This window comes from Arvicola amphibius, chromosome 14 (assembly GCF_903992535.2).
Source record: "Arvicola amphibius chromosome 14, mArvAmp1.2, whole genome shotgun sequence".
Lineage (NCBI taxonomy): Eukaryota > Metazoa > Chordata > Mammalia > Rodentia > Cricetidae > Arvicola > Arvicola amphibius.
This window is the reverse complement of record NC_052060.1, coordinates 48396911-48419697: the sequence shown is the minus strand read 5'-3', so window position 1 is coordinate 48419697 and position 22787 is coordinate 48396911. Positions and strand designations below refer to the sequence as shown.

The 22787-nt window shown below is 39.4% G+C and overlaps 1 protein-coding gene across 3 annotated transcripts; it reads right to left on the bottom strand.

Annotated features, from left to right (window-relative positions):
* Positions 1-1400: 1400 nt before the first annotated feature.
* On the bottom strand, positions 1401-21366 carry LOC119800932 (guanylate-binding protein 2-like). Of its 3 annotated transcripts, none has more exons than XM_038311316.1 (12): positions 21156-21366; positions 17632-17842; positions 17039-17166; positions 15933-16042; positions 12603-12799; positions 12013-12255; positions 10303-10583; positions 8822-9034; positions 7024-7126; positions 6107-6300; positions 4678-4790; positions 1401-1847 (listed from the first exon to the last, which is right to left on the bottom strand). In XM_038311316.1, the coding sequence occupies exons 2-11, from the start codon at positions 17819-17821 to the stop codon at positions 4680-4682; spliced, it is 1770 nt and encodes a 589-aa protein (XP_038167244.1). In that variant the 5' UTR covers positions 17822-17842; positions 21156-21366; the 3' UTR covers positions 1401-1847; positions 4678-4679. The 3 variants fall into 3 exon arrangements, with proteins under 3 accessions (XP_038167244.1, XP_038167246.1, XP_038167245.1); XM_038311318.1 differs by having other exon boundaries at positions 1401-1670; XM_038311317.1 differs by lacking the exon at positions 1401-1847 and having other exon boundaries at positions 4163-4790.
* Positions 21367-22787: the final 1421 nt, after the last annotated feature.

Here is a 22787-nt window from a genome sequence, read left to right as displayed (position 1 = left end):
CCTTTAATTCTGGAGAATATTATAAAATCACGTTATTTCTCTCTTCCCTTTCCTCTCTCCAAACCTTCCTATATACTCTTTTTTGGTCTTTTTAAAATTTAAGTCCTCTTTTTTATTGACTGTTGTTACATGAAGATAGATAGATAGATAGATAGATAGATAGATAGATAGATAGATAGATAGATAGATGATAGATATCTTTATGTACATAATTATACATATATTTCTAAATATAACCTGTTCATTCAGTATACTATTATTTATATATGTGTTTCTGAAGCTTTGAGACATCATATGATTCAAAAACAATTATAATCTTGCATTGTGACTCTTACAGATTCTGATATGATAAAATAGCATCATAAAGTGGAAGAAAGAATAGCATTAGCATCCTTTATTGACTACTGAAATTAACTTGGTACAGATATGAAGTAAATTTTGATAGACAGGAAGCCTATGGCAAGCATAGAGAAACAATATGAAGATAACCGAGAGGGTTGGAGTGATGGATCTGCAGTGAGAAGACCCTGTCTTGTTCTCAGCACCCACGCCAGGCAGGTCACAACTATTCTCAACTCCAGTGCTAGGGCATCCTTTTCCAAGCCTGGAAGAGAGTTGTGGCTAGTGTTCGCAATCGCTTGTGATTCACCTCAGGTTTTCTTTTTCCTTTAGTATTTGTGCACAGGATTTCTTTATTCATAAATGGTAAAAGAAATCATTTGCAAATAGCGTTCACAAACACATGTCCACATGCAGACACATTCAAACTAAAGGAAGCATAACACCAAGAAAGTGAAGAAATACAGATCACATATTTAGTAGGAAACATACAAACCAGCCGTGTGAGGCACTAAAATGGAAAGATAAACTCAAACAAGCAGATTAGAGTGTCGAAAGCATATGAGGAGATATCTCTTTATGTGAGCAAGTAACAGAGAAGCATATTAAAGCTCTAGGTTATGAGACATTAGGGTATTCAAGACAAAACCACAGTCATTGTCTTCCCTCCTACAAGGGTAAATGCACTTTCTCAGTGGTATTACTGAAGATGCAAAGAAATCAGATCACGTCCATCAGTGAAGAATGTGTAATGGTTCTGGCACTTTGGACCTGTTTGCACTTTCTGAAATGGTTAAACAGAATTACTACTGATCCATCAGTTGCCCTCTTAGGTGTGTGCTGAAGAGAAATACACGTGTCCACGCAAACCCTGATGCACAGCTATGTAAAATACTACTTATAATACCTAGGTGGTTAAATCAGAGCAAAAGATGAACCGACAAATGGATAAATATAATGTGGTGCTAATAACATTATTTGCCAACAAAATAAGAATCAGTACATGTGAACATTAGTAAAACTCAAAAGACTGTGATAAAATTAGAGATAGAGGGAGAGTATGCATTTTATCTTTTTATTTATATAAAATGTAATAATCAGCTAAAATTACAGAATTAGAAAGCATACTAGAATTTTCCAGGAGTTGGGGTGGGGTGACAGAAAAGGATTATACAAAGACTCTTAATGGCTTGGGGGTTCTGTTGTGCTAGAATTTCTTTAATAAGCATGCCAACACCATTGGGAGTAGCAGACAGGACATGTCCCTGATGAATCCAGGAAACTCCTGAAAGGCTTCTGTGCCACATCTGGTTTGAATTCTCATGTTAACTCTAAAACGACAAGGTAAGGCAGGAAAGCCAGTGAGACTTCACAGGAGCACATGTGTCAGTCTTTTGTCTTAAAAGGCATTGGTCAACTTGGCAGCTGGAGCCTTTCGGGGTCAGGTGCTAAGGCCAATGACCTGTTGTTTCAACAATTTCTCCAGGTTGTTCTGTTCCAGGTAGCATCTGGAAAAAAGTCATGCATGGAAATGAGCAATATAAACCAAGTTTTAAGTAAAACTACTCATTGGTTTTCCTAAATTATTCTACTTTATTTCTACTTAGAATGTTGGAGAAATTAAAACTAAAGAGCTGTGACATCATTCAGCATTTCATGCCCAGCAATTTTATTCCTAAGACTTTTTAAATGATACATTTTATGTTATGTCTATGATAGCATGGTGACTTTGACAAAGCTAACATGTGGAAACGGTTTGGAGCGGGCCCCAAATGCTTCTCTAAAATGGTCACATTCTCTGTTTACATTTTCAAAGGACTGACATCCTTGTGTTTAGTTCTAGAAAACTACAACAGAGAGAAGGGGCTGAAGGCCTGGGACGCGCCTCTCATGTTTTCACCAGAGCGTATACACTTCCTGTTACTCTGTACGAAATGACAGAATAACTTGCACACTGGATTAATGCTGCTTATCACAGTCTTTCATGGATGTGTAATTTAGTCTGCAGCTGAATGCAGTGAAAGCCACGTAATAATTGGTATAATCTAAAAACCACATGGATAGATGGACCCCAGCAATGGTGCCCCTATGCACACAAATGTTCTGTATTAGTTATTTTTATTTCTGCTGCAGCAAAATATTTTACAAAGGGAACTTGGAGAATAGAAGGTTTACTTTGACTCTTGGTTACAGGATACAGTCCACCACGGAGAAGATGTCATGGTGGCAGGAGTTTGAGGCTGCTGGCACCTTGCATCTGCAGCCAGGAAGCAGAGGCAGATGGATGCTGGAGTCCTGCCCAGCCTCCCCCCATATTCATTCTGAGACCCCCGCCACTGTAATGATACTGCCCACTTTCAGTGTGAGTGTTCTAAACTCAATTAGCCAGTCTTGAAATCCTGTCACAGATGTGCCCAGAGGTTTGCCTCCCAGGGGATTCTAGACTTTGCCAAGTTGACAAACAATATTCACCGTTATATCTAGGCAGAGACAAAGTTGACAGCAGTCTATGGAAATTATGGAAAAATCATTGTCATCAATAACCGAAAACTTCCTCTTAACTCACTGCCCACTAGAACCAGACACATATATTCACTAACCAAATACATTAGGTGCTGTGCTGATGGTTAACCCACTCTCAGAATCTCCACAGCAGCAGCCTTTAACAAGAAAAATACATAAAGTTTCCTTTCACTGTGTGGCTTTTTTTATTCCTCTGCCTGCCTCTGAGTCTCTATGAGATCCCAGTGGTGGCCAATCCCTCACTATCAGAATCTCTTAACAAACAAACGCCCCTGTTCTTGCCTGTACGGCCTCAGTTACTTGCAGTTTTCTCAGAGGTCCCACTGAGGCAATTAGCAGTCTGTAAGCAGTAGCTGCTACCCACTTGTCTTATTTCTCAGTTTGTCCAGGCTGTGATGTGTGGTAAGACAATATCATCCCAAGCATGGAACTCCTGGTTCCGTTACTCCCTCCATGGACCAACCTAAGCTTCAGTGCTTGATACTTTCCTGAGTTCAGACTCTAGCCTGAATACATGGCCCACAATGCCCTCGTTCTACTTCATCACTATCAGTAAAAAATTTTAAACATCCCCAAAACATCCTGTATTCTTCCTTACTCTGATTTGAAAGGAATTTCAGCAAGCTGCAGTTGAGCCTACTGGTTTTCGTACTCATGCAGAATGATGGACAAGAAGCTTAGATTGCATCTGCTCGTAGCTTTCATCCTCATCATGTGCATGCTTGTTAGGAACTATACCAACTGAGCTACATCACCAGCACTATAATGCACACTTTGAACAAAGGAAAGTTTTGGTGTATGGGTCAACCTATAAACTCTATTTAGCTGATTACCCAGATGTGATTTCCAGTGTCAAACAGTAAACTCTCCTGTTGTGGTACCCAAAAGGCATTGCCAATTTGTTATATGTAGAAAAATTCTTGATTTAGCCATCAGAACAGATGCAACTAATACCATAATGTAATTCTATCTCTTTCCAGTTAGAATAAACATTACAGAATAAATAACTAGCATGTGCTGGTCAATGTTGGGAGAAAGGATGCAGAGTGAGAGAGAAGTCATGTAGCCCTGCTGGAGCCAGACAGAACTTTGCCCGGTAAGTTGCCACGTGGCAATACACAGGTTACTAGAAATGGGTTAAGTTAAGATATAAGAGTTAGCCAGAAATATGGTTAAGTTATTGGCCAAATAGTATTGCAAATAATATGGTTTCTGAGTGATTGTTTTGTGTTTGGAAGCTGGGAACTAACTAGAAGCTTTCCTACAACAAAGTAAAAAATTAAATACATATTCTGAAAAATTACAGTGGGCTAATACTTTTTATTAACTTGTGTAAGACATTTATCCTGAGAAACTTCAAGACATGATGTCACAGCCGGGAAATAAAAGGCAAAATGGAGGTGGGGTTTAGTTTTTGAAGGACTGTAGGAAAAAAATAAGAGTCCTCAGAAAAATGAAAAGGACTTCATTTTGAGAGTTAACTAAAAGTTGCCTGCTCTGTGATTGTAAATGCTATACTGTAGGAAAGAAGAAAGATAAGATTGTAAAGGAGAAACATATGTGGTCTGGGGATGGTGTAAGTCAAGAAGACCTCTAGAAGACAGAGGCAGAGCCTCTGCTCATACATCTATTCTACATAGAGGGAAACTTCGTCTGTCATTGCCCAGGGGTCATACAGTGACCATAGCCTGGAGTGACAGGTGATTTTGAGTTGACGTGAGTTGAGTTTAATAGCAGTTGTTTCAAATGCTGCAATTCTCAGTCATTGCACTCCTTGATAAAGGATTGCTTGGCAGAGCAGTTCGAAACTCAGACCTTCAGAGTATGGTGCAGCCCCCAGATGATCCGCTACTCCTGAGGCTCTCGATCTCTTGATGAAGTCTCCTGCTCTCATTCTGGAATCCTTCCTTGAGAAGTAGCTCCTGTTCCTAAAAGAGAGATGGAGACTGAACTCAGACAGCTTCCCACATTTCACAGAGTGTCTCACAGACTCTCTGGTAGTTATATTATTTTCTGGAGGAATTTTGGTGTTTTTCTTGTAGCCCTTTTTTTCTTTAACTTCCTCTTCCTTCCTCTTCCTCCTCCTCCCCCCCCCCACCTCACTGATCAATTTTCTATGATTTCTCCGGCTTAAGAAATGTTGTCTAACAGTTGCTAAAACACCAGTGGCCCACAACTCTCCTGTGACTTAGTAAAATTCATTTTTTTCTATAAAACCACCAGTTTCCCTCTTCTTTCTTGCCTCATCTCTGGTTTGTGTTGTTTGAACTCTCAAACATATCTAAGATGGATATAAACCAAATGAAAGGTTACTACTTGATTCAGAACCAGGGCAGTTATTCAATCAGGGAATTTAGTACATGTCCAAAATTTTAATAACAGAGAGAGATGACAGAAATATACTGAAGCAACTGTGGTATGCCGTCCTAATGGGATATTCTGGGATACCACTGAGACTCAGAACTGATATAGAGAAATTCATGAATAACAGGACAGCACTGTAATTTGAGTACTTAACCGATGTGTTTGAGTGGGTAGATGGTTAGGAACTCTTGTTATTCATTAGAATACTTCCAGACACAAGGTCATATTAGGTGTGGCAGAAATGAAATCCCTGTGGGTTCCATTTAGTAAAGAAAATAAGCCATATACGGTATCATGTATTCTGATAAAATTGCAATGTCTTCATCTAGCACAACATAAGAGACCTGAGCTATTAAATGGAAATAAGTAGGAGACATGTAAATAGTGCTCAGTAATTCCTAGCCACTATCTGTGAATAGCCTAATAAAAGATTTCATCCATCCATAAGCAGCTCTTACTACTCATGGCTAAAGATAAGCCACGAAATGAAAGGAAATGTATCAGAGCATCTGAACTATTTATGGCATCTCAAGAGTCATAACCCAGGCTGACTTGAACCAGTCATCCTCCTGCCTCAGCCTGATAAGCTTACGTTTTGGTTTTCTTGTTTGATTTTCAGATTTATTTGTGTTAAGTGCATGAGTGTTTTTGCGTGCAGTGTTGTAAATGTACCACATATGTGCACTATCTGCAGAGGCCAGAGGAGGGACTAGGGTTATGGACTGTTGTAAGTCACAATGCAGGGTGCTGAATCCCAAACCTGAGTCCTCCATAAAAGCAATAAGTGCTTTTAGCTGCTAAGCTGGTTTTTTTTCAGTCTCCTGCTGCTCTTATTTTTGATTGGCTCACAGGAACTTACTGAGAAAATATAACCAAGTACCTGAAGTTTGAGAGATAAAATTTTGTCTTGTTCTCTTATTAACTGTTCCCGTTCCTGCTGCATCTTCAAAGTCAACTGTTTCACATGCTCCTGGTAACTCTCTTCCTTCTGCTGCATCATCAGCTCATACTTCTTTTGCTTCGCTTCTAAGTCTCTGTTGGCAGCTTCAGCAGTTTCAGCCTTTATTCGTTCCACTGAGAAGACAAAAAACAAAGAATCCAAACATTAAATTTTATGACTTCACTTTTGCTTTTTTTCTCTCTCCTTTAAAAAATTCTCTTGTCTTTGATAAAATTTCTTGTGGTGATTTTTGCAGGAAATAACTACTTAATAGGAAAACAAATGACTATATATATATGTATATATATATATATACATATATATATAGTCATATATATATATCATATATATATACATATATATATATAATCAGTGTAAAAACAAAACACCATGAATGATACTTGTGATCCTTTCTCTGCAATGATGATTTCACATGTGTTGGCCGAGGCTGTCTGCTCATTCCTGGCCATCCAGACCCAAAATAATCACAGAGAAACTATATTAATTATGATACTGTTTGGCCTATTAGTCAGACTTCTTATTAACTAACTCTTGCATCTTAAATTAACCCATTCCTATTATTTTATATTTTACCACAAGGCTCGTGGTTTGCCAGAACCTTAGTTCCGGGTCATCTCTCTCCTTTGGCTGCTATATGGCGTCTCTGTGACTCATCTATCTTGGAATTCCCACCTTGCTCAGTTCTGCCCTGCCAGAAGCCTAAAGCAGCTTCTTTATTGACCAAAGGTAACAGAACACATTCACAGCATACAGAGGGGAACCCCACATCACATGGACCGCAACTGCTAAATGTGGCAAGAGTTTCCAAGCACCGGAGTTTCTTCAGCAATTCTCACCTTCAATCTTCTTTGCTGCTTCTGTGAGTGACTGATCCGCCTTTAGAAGTGATTCAGCCACATCGTTCTTGGAGTCAAAGTACGTTTTCAACATGTTTTCTGCCTGGTAGTATAGAATAAGTTGAAGACAAGCCAATGTGTCTATTAACTGACATTCGTGATGCCAGTTAAGTAGCAATTCAAATAGCTTCATATGTTTAATGGACCTAAAACTGACTTAGAGACCTCTCCCCAAATCCTAAACTTTCCATAGCCCCATCTTTAAGCATCTAGTAAATCTTTGGAACTAGTTGGATCTTTGATCTCTTTTCTTAGTTGCTTCACATATCTCATATGTGACCATGAGCTGACTGATCATGTTGGCTCTAGTTTCAAACATTACAACCTTTTGCTTGTCATGTGTGTCTCACAGCTCCAGGTCTTGCTTCCTGACTGCTTCAGATGATTCGACTCACAGTAGCCAGAACTTTGCCATGTTACGTTAAGCACAGTCCTATTATTCCAATGCTCTGAGATGACTTTATAGTTCCTCCAAATGAGCAACAAGCAGTTTTCAGTGTCCTTCAAGATCCACCTTGTCTGGATTGTGACCTTTTTCATTTTTGTTAATCTTTGCTCTGCCCACCTTCTCCCAGAGCATCAGGTTTCTTGTTGGCCCTCAAATACACATTAATTTACTCTTATAAACTAGTTCTGTTGCTTGAAATTTCCAACCTCTACATAGCCACTTGTCTTTCTGTCTAGTTTCTTTAACCAGTTTGCTAAATCTTTACCTCATAGTTTATCAAAATAGTAAAATACAGTATCTCTTGTAAGTCTGGAATGTTCATAGGATTAAATACTTATGAAAGGAATACAGTCAGAAAAGTGTCATGGTGTGCCTTAGAAATTTTAAAAGGAGTTGATGTACTATTTTTTGTCCTTTTGTCCCTTCTCTTTGTTTCAAGGTATAAATTTGAAGTAAATCCTGACTCTCTAGCTGCTATCTCAAGGCATGAATGCAGATCATAGATAGAGTCCCTGGACTAATGTTCTAGAGAACAAAAGAAGAGACCTGGGAACAAGTAGGTGGTGGAGCCACCACAGAAGCCCCGGGGTCTTCCTTTGTGACTCATCCAGAAGAAAAACAAGAAATATTCAGCCATTTAAAAGACATTTAGGTTTGTAAATAATTCAAAGTCAAACCTAATCTTAAGCTCCATCATCAGCACAGAGCAGTCTGGAACGGAGGGGTACAGATAATATTAGCTGGCATTGCACTGGAACTGAGGGATACAGATGATATTAGCTGGCATTGCATTCAAGAGTTACTGATCCTTAGCTGTGTGATCTTAAGTGAGTCTTGTGCTTTGCTCTGCCTCATTTCTGTTTCTCTTTATGACATGCTAACAATGCATGGTTTATGCGAGGATGTGAGAATTAAGAGAAGAAACCTCTAAAGCCCAGGGGGAGCTATCTAAGTGCTGACAGCTAAAGGTCATTTGTCCAAGTACTTTGAATGAACATAACTTTTAACTAGTTTTCCTTTTTCATTAATCCTCTTGTCTCTAGCAACCTGAGAAGCCCTTGTCACACAAAGCCAAATAAATCAATGAATGAATTCCGCAAACATTTCTGAGATATCCTGTTGTGCTTCCAAGCAGAAAGGTGCTGTCTGTCTCCTGTTTTTCTCTCTGCCGAGATGGATGTAAGGCAAGGGCACTCTCCACCAACACCAGGGCACCTTCCTTGCTCTCATTAGCATTTGGAAGAGATTCCTCACTAAGCACCTTCGCATGGTACCAACTACTCGCTTTACCTGCAGCCCCTTCCCAGGAATCTGGTTGTACTTTTTCTCCAGCTCTTGTTTCTTTTGAAGAAAGAGGTAGTAACCTCCCGGTTTAGAAAATGTCCCCTGTTTTACTTCTTTTTCCAGAGGTCCAAAAATATCCTCCAGCAAATCTGAGCAACGAGCTGAAGACACGTCCATGTTCTTCTTAATAAAGGCCTCTCGCTTGGCGTCCAGCTGGGCCTGGGTAAGAACAAAATCACACAGATGGTTGAGAGGAGGGAGATAACACAACTGACCACTGGAGAATGTCTAAATGGGGCCCATGCTCTTCACCTCATTGTGAGATCCAAGGTATTCCCGAGGAGGGTGCAGGATACAGAAATTGACACTTCAAATTTTATTTCCTAGAGTCCTTCTCCCCTTTCTCCTGCTTCAGAGATATTCTCAGAGCACAGACACTGTTTCACAGGAAGCCTCTATCTACTGAAGTCACTAATTAAAGAAGCATTTCAGATGATAAAAATTAGACCTAGGCCAGCCTGTGTAGATTTCCTGAACCCACCATTTTGTGGCTTCATGAACATGTCATTAGTGTCCTAAGGTGTACTAAGGTTTCCTTGTCTATAAGGATGGGGTAACACCACCAATCCCAGACATTTCTTTTCAGACTGTATGAGCTGATACCGAATACTAAGCCCAGAGACTCGACAAAAACACTCAGTAAATAGTAATTGACTATGTAATGTTTCCCTGTATTTTCTCACCATACAGCCATTGAAAGTATTAAGACGACATGATGAGTTTTCTGTGTTTGGAAAGGATAACAGAAGAGCTAGTTCTCCATATGACATCAAGCAAGTAACTAAATATTACCTCCTGTATTTCATTTGTGTTGGAGAGTACTCAATTTCTTGTTTACACTGACTCCCCTGTTTTGCCAGAACCTCTGAATGAAACCACTTTTCCTTTGTAAAATCCAGCCTTGGTTATCTAAGAAGCATTGCCAATGATCAAATGGCAAAGCGTTTGTAAACATTCTTACAATTGGTTTGTCATTACGAGTGGGGAGCATAAAAGCAGTGTATTTCTGGACAATAAAAACTACATTAGAAGTGAATATGATTAAAAACACATTATGTTTAAAATTCTCAAAGAATAAAAATGTTATATTATATAAAAGTAAATGAAATAATCCTTTGTAAATGCCAAATTTGTGTAATTAATTCCCTCAGTGGCTGAGATTATCGTTTCTAGAGTGGAGAAACTAACAAAAATGAAATGTGCGTAGATGTAGGTACGTGTGTGTGTGTGTGTGTGTGTGTGTTTGTGTGTATGTGCGCAAAATGTGACTAGTTATAGTGTCATGCTTTTTTATCAAAGTCCAGAAGAATCTAGTCTTTCAATAACCATTGCAAATCTCTGCATATCATGGGGTATCACTGAATAATGCTCATCCCAGAAAAGGCCCATGTTTTTCTTTGTTTTATGATTTGGGGTACCACACATACCCCTAATTCCTTCTGGAACTTTTGGTCTACATCCTTGAAAGAATTCTTCATGAAGATTTCAATGGCCTCATTCTCAATAGGCCTCTGCAGGTCCAGCAGCTCCTGGAGGGATTCTGTGGGCAGCTGGACCTTATGATTCATCTGTTCTTCATAGTGCTCAATGGCCTTTTGCACTGCAGATGAGTTCTCTATCTGGGCCAAAGTCAGGACGGCATTTTCCATGCAGGGTAGTTCTCCACTGCGGATGGCGTTGACATAGGTCAGCACCAGGCTCTGTAGACCTGTTACAAAAGTTAAGAAAATGGCTGTCATTTGGTAGAAAAAGCACTGCACAGTTTTCAGGATTCTCTGAGAAACAAGAGCAGCATAATAATTTATTAACCTTAAGATCCAGAGGATATTAAATCCTCTTTTTCACTCTCCTTCATTTGTTTCAAAGATAGACATTTGGTTGAGTAACTTCTAGTATTGGGAGAGGAAAGCTGTGACACCAAACCTTGTTTCGTTATTAACCTTGCCTCTCTCCTCTCACTCCGTTTCTTTCGTCTCATTCATTTACCCTTCCATTCTTTATTGATTTTTTTTAATAGCCAAAGTAACAGTTTTGCTTTTTATGCCAGTTTTTTTATAGTTGTTTTTAAAATGGTGCATCATCCTAGTCCTTTCTCTAGTCTGTATAAAGGTAACATCCCGGACACTCCTCCACAGAGGTGAAAGTAGATAAGCAAAATATCTAGGCTTGCTCATACTTTGTTGATGGATTGAGAGTGTCACACTCCAGTATTCTACCCTACTCCTTGATAGCACAACAATGTGTTGTATGCAGAATACTCCAGAGAGTGTGGCATGTAGACCAGAAAACTTTACTTTGTCCTCCAAAGTTCCTGCCTGCCAAATCTTCCATAGAACTTAGAACCAATTGAGATTTCTGGAAATCATGTTCCTGTCTTTTCAGGATATCACCATTGCAAAACTCTCCAGTGGGGGACTCTCCTGTCCACTGTCTTCTTTAGTCACCTGACTCTTACTTTCTTGAAGTCAGAAAGTTGTGTGCTGCTTTGGGCCTCCCTCTGTTGCACTGCTACCTCGGGCATTACCCTCTCTCCTTCTGGGTAACTGCTACCCATTTCTAACTTCTCACCTCACTCGGCTTATGAAACCAATGTGTTCTCTGACTCCCTGGACTTAGATCCCACTTGCATAGACCTCTTGTTACCATGTATCAACTTCTTATTTTTTATTAATTGTATGAATTATTATTTATCACTATGAATTTTGGGGTTTCTTATTTATTTCCTTTCAACGTGTCCTTTTATTGTGCTGTGCAGGAAGGAGGATGGAAACCATAGCTCTTTACCCCTCATTAAACACAATAATAAGATTTTTAATATCACTACTAAACATTTTTCTGTACATGAAAGTTTGAAGTAGCAAACTCCACAAATACGGTATTTTCACTTTCCTGACTTTTAATTTTTTTAAGTGTGAACCATGAGTAAGAGGAAAAAAACTTCTAGGGTTGGATTAGATTCTAGTTCATTTCTCTTTTTCCCTTTTGCTATTACAGATATGAGATGGTGAGAAATGGCTTTAGTTCCCAAGTAAATTCCGTCATGTGATAAACACACTACATTTTCAATGACAGCATCACTGAGTATCCTACAATGAGCAGAAGAGAAGCCCAGGTAGAAGGTAGAGGGGGTGACTTACGTGGCCCATTGACTATGATGCCACCAGACAGAGTCTTGACACTGGCAGAGCTGAAGATGTATGAGGTGAATTCTCTAACTTGTTCTACAAATTCTTCACTCAGATCTTCCTCTTTCATTGTCTCTAGTTTGGAAAGATACTTCCTCTGAGCAGGCCTGTCGAAGACAAAGCACTTCCTCTTTGGAAAGAACTTCCTGATGCATAGCCGAGGCTCATTAAAGCTTTTAATTTTCTTATCAGATCCTGCAAAATTGAAAATTAGATATAGTAAAACTTCAAATGAATTACCTCAACGTATGATACTTCCAATTCCAAAACTTCCATAAAGCCTATGTAAGCTGAAAAACACCTAATACAGAGAAGTGATACAAACTTAAAGGAAAGAGAAAGGAAACATCCTTTCGCTAAGAAGAAGCAGCTTGTGAAATTTCAAATGGAGTTCAAATGATTCAGCAAAGCTGTGTTTCATTTCCTGTGACAACTGGCAGGATAACACATTTACAAAATCAAGACCTTTGTCAATCAAGCAGAAATGGCATTTAAGAAATTGTTTTCCCTTTGTATCAGAACATTCCACCAAACTCAGGTACCTTTTTTCAGGGTCAGTGAGTGTTCCAGGTATTCATCAGCAGTGATAGGTTTTCCATTAGCTTCCAGTTCCAGGGAGAAATCTCTCAGTGCCCACACAAAGATTGGGAAGAAACCTACAAAGTTAGCCGAGTCATCTACCCCACTCTGGTCAGGTGATGACTTTGACTTGATAAGATCAGTCAGCTCTGTAACATAGCTGAGATGTTAAATTAAGAAAACTACAAAAGCAAGTTTAGCATTTTTATGATAAACACTTTGCCAGTGCCTTCCCAAATTAATTTTTGTTTTTATTTTTAGCTATATTGGTTAGTTTTTGTCTACTTGACACAACTGGAGGTTCCTCAACTGAGGAATCTCCTCTTTCAGTCAGGCCTGTAGACATGCCTGTGAGGACATTTTTTTTTCAATTACTAATTGATGCAAGAAACCCCAGGCCATCCCTAGACAGGTGTGTGTGGTGCAATCCCCAGACAGGTGGTCTCTGACTGTATAAGAAAAGTAGCCAAGCAAGCCACAAGAAGCAAGCCAGGAAGCAGAGGTCCTTCTTTGCCTCTGCTCTAGTCTCTGCCTCTCAAATTCTGTTTTGACTTCCCTTGATGCTAGACTGTAACCTGCAAACCAAACAAACCCTTTCATCACCAAGTTGCTTTGGGTCATAATGTTCACCACAGCAACAGAAAGAAAACTAGGACATTAGCTCATTCATTCACAGAATTCAGCCATTTGCAAACATCTATCGAACCTCTGCTATGAATCAGGCACAGCCCCCGGGAATAATTTTTAAAATAAATGAAAGGATTCTACCATCATAGGGCTTACAATGCAGCCGATGAATATTTAAAATACAAGTGAATAAAATATTTTAAATTCTCAGATATTTACTACCATTTTTGATGCAGCAAAAGGCCTTAGCCGAAAATACTAGAGAATAACTGTCTATGTCTAGTTACTCAGAGAACTTCAGGTGCTTTCTAAAGTCCTTGATTAGCAGAAATCTACAAGAATTAGAAGAGTCATCTGTGAATGTTCGAGTGGAGAGGTAGAGAGATTGCTCAGTGGTTAGAAGCAGTTACTGTTCCTGCAGAGGACTCGAGTTCAGTTCCCTGGTTAAAGTTTCAGGAAATATGATACCTCGGGTTTTAGCAGGCACCTCATTTGCATAAAAAATGCACAAATAATACCTTTGAAACTTCTACTTGGAGAACATTCCAGGTAGTAGCCAGAAATCCTTCCATATAAAAACATGAGTGTAAATGACATGTATGTGTATATAGGGTACAAGTGCTAAAGAAATAACTGCCAGAACAGGCAAGTTTTTAAAGCCAAAGTAAGAAGTTTCAAGTGTGTTTTCTACTAAGTAGAAAGCTAGTGATGGATTTTGAATGTAGAGGAGATGGATATGATAGTATTTCAAAAGATCACATTTCTGAGATTCCAAAAGGCAGTCAAGACTGTCAGGAAAGAGCAGCTTGGTCTTTGAGACAGAACAAACAAAGCTTAGACTAGAGACAATGGAGAAAAGATGAGGAGGTTGGTCCAGGGAAGTAGCTTTGCTGATGGAGTTTAAAACATGTGAACTAATACTTTCTAGACTACGAGTGAAAAGATCGAGGTGATTTCTGACGTTTTGATCATGGCAACTTTGTGGAACAACTGGGAATTTACTACAATGGGAAAGGTAGGGGAAATGTTTTTGTAAATTTTGAGATTCAATTATCTCTTAAAGATCTATGTGAAGATGTAAAAATTTGAAGTTAGTCACAGCTGTAAATAAATATTTAATGGTGACTGGAATACAGGTGCACAGAAGCCCTTCAGACAGAATGACATTGCCTTGAGACTAAGAGTAGAGAGTCAGGAGAGGTGCAGTAACTAGAGAGCTGCAATATTCGGAGTCCGCACAGGCAATGGAATAGGTTTCCAGAGAAGAAAGGAGAATATTAGGAATTTTGAAATTCTACATGCAAGAACCTAGTGTCTCAGAAAAGGAAAGAACTGATTTTTGGAATGCTGTGATGAGAAGAGATAATCTGACTTCTGAATGAGCACAGTGATATGAGAAAGAATACAGCATGGCACCCAAAGTTAAGTTCATAGAAATTCTTGCAGCACTGATAATGACATCGGTGGGTAACTGAGAAGGTAGGGGCTAAGGACACAAGGAAAAAGAACTGGGGGAGAATAGTGGAAACCCATGTCTATTGGTTACCAGACTCCAAACAGTAGGGGTTAACGTATTCAGCAAAATAAGGCTGTGTGGACTGAAGGACTGATCAAAGACGACAAAGAACGGCCATGTGGTCTGAGAGCCTTGGCTTCAAAGGAGGTCATCTTTCCAATGAACAAGTGACTGGGAGCTGATTGGAGAAACTGGAGCTGCAGGCTAAAAAGCAATCACTATCTCAGATCCCTTGATGAGTTTGTGAGGCAGCGCGATAGCATAATCAAAAGCAAGCACATGAAAACTCATGATGAGTAAGCAAAATTGGCCAAGGCAACCGGTAAGAGGCTCAAAGGCACGGTAAGTAATGATGCGCGCTCCTACCCCATCACAAATCACCAGCAGTGAGTGCCAGTTTCAAAAGGACCACCCAGAAACATTCCTGCAACAGCTTAAGTTTCTTTCTTTCTTTTTTTTTTTTATTTTTTTGGTTTTTCGAGACAGAGTTTCTCTGTGGCTTTGGAGCCTGTCCTGGAACTAGCTCTTGTAGACCAGGCTGGCCTCGAACTCACAGAGATCCGTCTGCCTCTGCCTCCCGAGTGCTGGGATTAAAGGCGTGCGCCACCACCACCCAGCAAAAGCTTAATTTTCTTAACCCCATAAAAAAAAAACCCAAAACCTGTTTCCAATAAAGAGCTTCTGTATTGGAGTCTCCTCAGTCTGTGCAATTGCCTCCACATCTTCTCACTTCCTACCCCCCCCGACCAAAAGGTGACCGCACAACAGGCAGCAGCAACAAGCCTGCAAAAACTATGAGTTTGCAGGATAAATATACTGATAGCATTCTCTGGGTAGTCAGGAGATAGGTAACATTTAGAGATAATGATAATAGTGATTATTGAGTACATGGGTTCTAAATCATGTTGAGGATTTGGACAAATGCAGGATATTGACCTATTAAATAGTGATGTTCTCAACAGTGTACCGCAGGCAATGGGTGACTTAAGTTTGAACTTGTAGTGAAAACAGGCAAAATCACATGATAAGTATAAAGGGATTGCTTAATGACTTAGAAATAGTAAGGTCCTTGCCTGCCTGTCTACCTGATGAAATAATAAAGCTGTTCTTCCTAGGTTTAATACTGTTCTAGACCACACCCAAAGGATACTGCAGTTGGTCCATGGCCTGCTGGTTGATGGTTCCTATGCTGTTGTAGATGAAGGTGCTGCTGAGGAGGACCGCCAAGGCGAAGATCCAGCAGTCGTTCTGGTTGTCTCCCTACAGGCCAGTGAGTGAAGAAGAGTAACTAAGAGACTGTCCATCAACTCAAGTAGCCAAAGATGAATCTTTGTTGTATCCCATTAGCTATGGCATCAAGAGTAAGTCGTTTCTACTACATAATAACTTTTTATGTGTGATGATTTTATGAATATTCAATTCATGCTCTATAATATAACTAAGATGATGTACATCCATGTGTATAAGTGTGTGAAGGACACTTACACTTAAAGGTCATAATGGTGATCAGTTACTAAATCTAAACTGGCAATGCTAAGCTTTATTTACAGGACATACCACATATGGTAAGAGGCATTTTAGCACTAGTCTTAGGACTAGTGAAAGTAAGGTCATTCAGTAAGAGTTTTATTGGTCTCAGCTTAGGAAGAGTAACACATGATTCTCCATGAACAAAGAGATGATGCAGATCTTACATTGTTGTTCTCTTACTGGCAGTCGTTTGTAAAAGTGGTCATTCTTTTAAAATATATTTTATTAATTTTTGATAATTTCTAACATTGTATTTTTATTAGGGTCCCACATTGAATAGTCAGTCATGTTTATAATGTGCACAGGCAAGTTCATGGTATCATTAAGAGTTTCAACCAAGCCGGGCGGTGGTGGCGCACGCCTTTAATCCCAGCACTCGGGAGGCAGAGGCAGGCGGATCTCTGTGAGTTCGAGACCAGCCTGGTCTACAAGAACTAGTTCCAGGACAGGCTCCAAAGCTACAGAGAAACCCTGTCTTGAAAAACCAAAAAAAAAAAAAAAAAGAGTTTCAACCAAAATATTTGGGGTGGAAATAAAAGACTAAGATATCATTATCTATCATTATTATAATATCATCTAAATGCTGATTCATTATTCTTGGCTCTTAGAACAACTTGAATAGAACATTCATTTAATTATTTAGAAGCATATATCCAGGAGTGAAACAGGTTCTTCAAGGTGGTCTACTGACAAGCTACAAGTAGAATCTGGAAGATTTATTTTTACCTTCTCAACGTCTTCAAGGCCCTCAGTGTCAAGCAGAACTAGAGTGTGTCCTGGCTTCTGGGGATGAGGCACACACCACATCCAGATCCCCTTGGTGTGAGACTGCACTGTGGAGCCCAGAGAGAAGCCTGCAACACAGAATGGGCATGGGATGGAGAGGGGAGTACATAATGGTGCTTCTGGTGTTGAGTTACACTTGAAAGAGTGAAACATCTTCAAGTATTGATTTCAATTACTACCCCAGAAATAGGGTACTGATCAATGCATTCATTCCTTACAGCTGGACACTTACTCCTCCTATGTGGACCATCTAATAACGTTTTATAATTCATCATTAAGCAAGTTAACTTTCTCAATAAATGCATTTGTTCTTTCTCCAAAATATACCTTTAACTTTAAATTTGAAAACAAAGGTGCTGTTTAAAAACCAGTGAGTAGCAATAATTCATCAAAAAGAAATTCCACTAGTGGATAGACATTATCCTTTCACATTCCTCCCTCTCTCTGACATTCTTTCCTCACGTTAGCTTTTAAGATTCGGGCTACATGGGTGGACAGAAAGGGCCCAGCACAGCTGTGTTGGTGACACCCACCTGCATTCTTCCCAGCCAGCTTGTTCATCAAATAGGATTTTCCTGTGCGGTAGAAACCCACGATGGCCACCACTACCACTGGCTGCTTGATGGCCGACAGATAACCCAGAGCCTCCTGGTTGACCATAAGCTGCTCCTCAGTGTTCTCAATGAGACATATGGGTTTCGGCATGTGGATGTCTGAGGCCATGTCTTGCGTGTTCTTTTGTCTCTAAGGAAAAGATAATTGGACAACAATTTCTTGTCAATGAAAGGAATAAAATAATATGTACTAAAATTTCCTTCTTTGAAATGTGTTCTTTGTATACTTCTAAGTGTTCTGGAGCTCTTTATGGTTGTCCTATAGGTTGGTCCACTACGTCTATTTAAATTCCACCAATCTGGGCTCCGTAGATAACCAGAAAGGTTATATAGTAGGTTCAAAAGGCTGAATATACCATTTCTTCATCTTTGTCCAAAGATAGTATCTTATATACTCTTAGTGGAGTAACTGACTAGGCTTTCAACATTTCTGCAACACCCTTACTGAAGCTGCATACCTTATACTTCCTCTTTTTCTTAAATCAGATTTTTGCTGATGTCCTTTTTCTGCTTTATGATGTAATCCAGGATCCCTTCCTAATTTTCACATCTCTTTTCCTTCCTCTCATCCTCAGTAGATCCTTGTTCTTTCTTTATCCTTCATTACTTTAGATCCTAGAAGAGTGTATCACATTTATATTGTAGAGTATTTTCAGTGATATTTTTAGTTGTTTTTTAATGATAGTATGAAATTATATTGGTACGCACAGGGCAAAAAGGTTACAAGACTGATATTCTGTAATCTTCATTGATCAAATCAAAGATCAGTGAAGCTGACATGACTTGCTCTGAAAATACTCTTTTGAATATGGCCTCTTTGTTAAGGGGTTACCTGCCAAGAACTGTTTACTATTTTGCATTTTAATTCACTATTTGAATAGCAGATAAATATTTTGGGTAAATGTCTAAGATTTTAGTTACCCAAGAAATACAAGTTAAAAATGTATCAAGGTTCCGTTTCTCCACTAAGAATGTGTAGCTTAAAGAAAACAAATAACAAGTGTTTCCAAGGGTGTGAGAAAAATAGAACCCTTATGCATTGCTGGTGGGAATGTAGCCACGGTAGAAAGCAGTATGGTAGTGTCTCCAAAAACTTAGAACTATCAAATGACCAGATATCACTTTTGGGTATGCATGTATGTATGTATGTATGTATGTATGTATGTATATATGCCTACACATACATATATATGTATACATGTATATGTGTGTATACAGGATTATAAGACAAAAATTCTTGCATCTTCATTTTATTGCTGCACTGTGGAACCAGTCTAGCTGTCCATCAACAGATAAATAGAAAACTGAAGCATAGTACGTATACCCAGCAGAGTTTTATTCAGCCATAAGAAAGGAGGATGTTATATCATTTGCAGGAATCATGGATGGAACTCAAGATCACCATGTTAACCAAAATAAACCAGACTCAGCAAAAGAAACATCGTATATTTTCTCTTACACATGAAATCTAAATTTAAATATATAGTTAAATACACACTCATAAATATGTGTTCAGACACATATAAAATGAGAAGAGCAAGAATGAGAAAGAATAGTTCTAAAGATAAGAGGGAGATAGTGGTGGATGAAAAAAGAGAAAAAACATGACAGACTAGCACACATTTTACTCTTAAATGCATGAGTATGTTCATACACACATATACTCCATTCTGTAAAAGCTTGATAGGAACTATTTGGGGGACAGGAAAGGTACCAGGGAATTGAGGTTAGGAGTGATGGGGTATACTTGGGAGACAAATATGGATGAAACACATTAAAATATGTATTGGTTTAAATGTCCCAGTGAAGCCCATTGCATTGTACACTAATTAAAATTGTTTTTTAGGTGTGAAAGCAAAAACAAGGAGAAAAATTTGAAGTTTCCATTTGGAGAGACTCTAAGAGTCAGCCCATGTAATTTTCTTATACTTCATGGGCTTTGGTCTCTATTTTTAGCATCTACTAATAATGCACACTTATAAAATAAAACCACTATAATGTTTTCATAAGATGACCATCTTCTCTTATCATGCCACATACTTATACTTATTAATTGGCGGTCTACAGAGAGTAAGAGTATTGCTCCTACTGTCAATCACTCATTCATTCATTTGGCTACATCAGTATGAACTCCTAGGTATTTATTTTATTCTGTGTGCCTTAGAACTGTATGATCATTCTTTATTTTATTGATTGGCTTATCCTCTTTGGTCACTGAGGCTCTTTCCTCTGGATCCTGTGTTTGGCTGTCAGACTTCCATCACATCCCCGGTGCTGCAGTACTTTCCCCACCACAGATTCTTCCAGAGACACCTCACACTTTTCCTGTGTTGCCCTAGAGTTGAGCATTCCTCCCAAAGTTTTGGTTCCTTTCAATGCACAGTGGTACTTATACCAAAAATATACATGGAGTACAGTCATTGCTTCAAGGTGAAAGAGTATCTTCTGAAACATGATAGGGTCTTTGAACTCATGAAGTCACAGTTGCTTATAGAAAATCTACATAAATTCAGGCAGTTGTGGCACTTGCCTTTAATCCTAGCCCTCAGGAGAAAGAGGCAGGAGTTGGAGGCCAGCCTGGAGTACAGAATGAGTTCTAGGACAATTTGGCCTACATAGAAAAACCCTGCCTCAAAAAACAACAAAAGAAAAAAAAAAGAAAGAAACCTGCATAAAATTCAGCAGCCAAAATTCTATTATGGATGGGTGAGAGGCTCAGGGAGTCCCAGGGTGTAGTTTAGGAGCTGTTGGCATTGATGACTGACTGCTAAGGGAGAGACGGTTGGTTTGCTTCTGTGATGTGGCCCCTGGTAATTTACCCAACCTCCAGTAGATGGCTTTATGCACATGCCCAAATGACTCACAATAACCTGACTCAAGGCAGACAGGAATTTGTGAAGTGAATAGAGCTGGGGGCTGGGGTAGAGGAGATGGCGGAAAAAATAGGGAATACATACAATCAAAAACACACTACATATATGAAATTTTCAAAGAGTAAATACACACATACACACATATATTTTTAAAATATGCAATGGTTTTATAATTTCCTAAATTATCAGTGGGGAAATTGTCTCTTTTTACAAACTCCAAGAAGCCTTACTTACTTTACCAATAGGCAGACATTGGCAACAAGTAGAGGGATTTTTGTCTGAGTTTCATTAGACAATAAAGATGATCTACAATGGTCCCACGAATGCACTATCAATCTTCAAAGAGTCATACACACCCTCTCCGTGGACTCTCCCTAACCAGAGCCTATTTAACTCTACACAGTAGAGACCTGGGCTCTAACAGCAAAACTACCTCTGTCAACCAACCCTGCTTTCAAGTGATCTCCTGTTCCACTCATGCCTGTCTCGTTTTCAGCCTCCCTTAGAGAGGTCTTTTTAGGGCAATGCAGCAGTCTGGTACAGCCTTTTCCACCCCCACCTCTGTCTTACCTGAGCAAAATCCTTTAGTGCTTATGAAAGCAGCCTGTCTGAAGTGTTGAATGCTGTCTGCTTTGCTTGTGAGTCTGGTTGCTGAGCCCTCTGTCCTCGCTCACAGTTGCTGTGACACCTCCGCCCTCTGCAATAGCCTAAGAAGTTCTGGGGTTTTCAGCAGAGAATTTATGGCTCAGCTCAGTAAAAGGGCAGTGTTTAGAAGATGAAAGTGAAAGTAAAAAAAAAAATAACACTGAACAGGAAGAAATGACTCAACCACTTGACAGGAATGAAGGGCGTGCCAATAGGATGGCTTTAGGGGGCTTCTCAACTAGAAACTTACAAATGATACAGTTTAACTCCAGAGTTTCTGTGGATGGTTAGAAACCTAAGGGGATGCATGTATTGAAGAAGGCATGGTTCTGAAGTCACTCGCTCTTACCTTCCTGTCCTTCTTGGTCCACTAGTGTTTGGTTTGTGAAGCTGCCCACCCCACAGAGCCGCACAAAGGCAATAAGAGATTGTGCAATTCAGAGTTGGACACGAATTTGTTTAAAAGCCATGTCTCTATACTGTGAAAGAATAGAGAAGAAAAGAAATAAAAAGGTGGAGTTAGAAGGAACAGTAAAGGAGGAGGGAGGGAAGGAGAGAGAGGTAGCAGGGAGGGAGGGATGGAGAGAGGAGGAAAGGAGAGAGGGAGGAGGGAGAGAAAATATTACTGAAAGTGAAAGTGAGCCTGAGCTCTTTTAAACAAATCAAATGCTGGAAATCAGCTGGTTTGCTCTGTTTTTGGACTAGTAAACCTATTATTATAATCTGTTAGCATATACCATCCCCCAACAATTTAGCACCTGTTGAATATTTGTCAATCTTGTGGAGCTTAAGGGTAAACAAAAAGGATTTTTGTGTTCATTTCTAGCGTAGAGACTGGGAGTTTTTTAGCCTGTGCTGCACGTTTGTTTCTAAACTGAGAGGCGGGTTCTCCAGTCCTCTTTGTGCCCTGTTTCCTTACAGATAAGTAAGCCAGGGTCCTTTCTCTGAACCCCTGAATGTAAATAATGTCTGAAAAGCCTAGGAAAGCCACTGCCAGTTCTAAATCTGAGATATCTGTGAGCCTTTGAAATGTCCCAGCAGGCTGGGAATGAACAAGGCATTGACAAGCTGCCCTGGGGCTGTGAGCAGGAACTGAAACAGTGGTTTGAAGTTTGGGAGACATTTAATTAACCCTCACGCTGATCAGCACTTAAAACTTTGACATGGACCAGCACTTAAACTTTCTGTCTGAACTAACACAAATCAGAAAATGGGCCCAGTTCTTAATTTTCCAGCTACAAGAGTTGAGCCATTTCAACAAGTCCCCATGATACCAATGTGCACTCAAAAGTATATTGAAAAAACACTATACCACTGCCATTATTCTCTAAGTATTATCAGAATTACATCTGTCAAAGTCTTAAGTTTGATGCCAGCATCAGTAAAAGAATTATACAGAACATACTTTTGTGTTTCTATATTCCACGAGAGTGATGAGACCCACAACTTTGACAGTTTTTTGTGGTGCTTTTATTCTGAATGTGTCGATGCAGAGCCAATGCCCTCATCATTGGGAGACTGTGTCGGCTAAGTCTTCAAATTAGCCCTCTTCTTATA

What these genes read in the sequence shown, in the direction of transcription:
- LOC119800932 (XM_038311316.1), bottom strand. Translation starts at nt 17,821, where the DNA reads ATGGCCTCAGACATCCACATGCCGAAACCCATATGTCTCATTGAGAAC. An exon ending in GCCTTGAAGACGTTGAGAAG is followed by an intron (nt 16,043 to 17,038) that starts GTAAAAATAAAT and finishes ACTGGCCTGTAG; the next exon opens with GGAGACAACCAGAACGACTG. An exon ending in AGTTCCAGAAGGAATTAGGG is followed by an intron (nt 9,035 to 10,302) that starts GTATGTGTGGTA and finishes GTTCTTACCCAG; the next exon opens with GCCCAGCTGGACGCCAAGCG.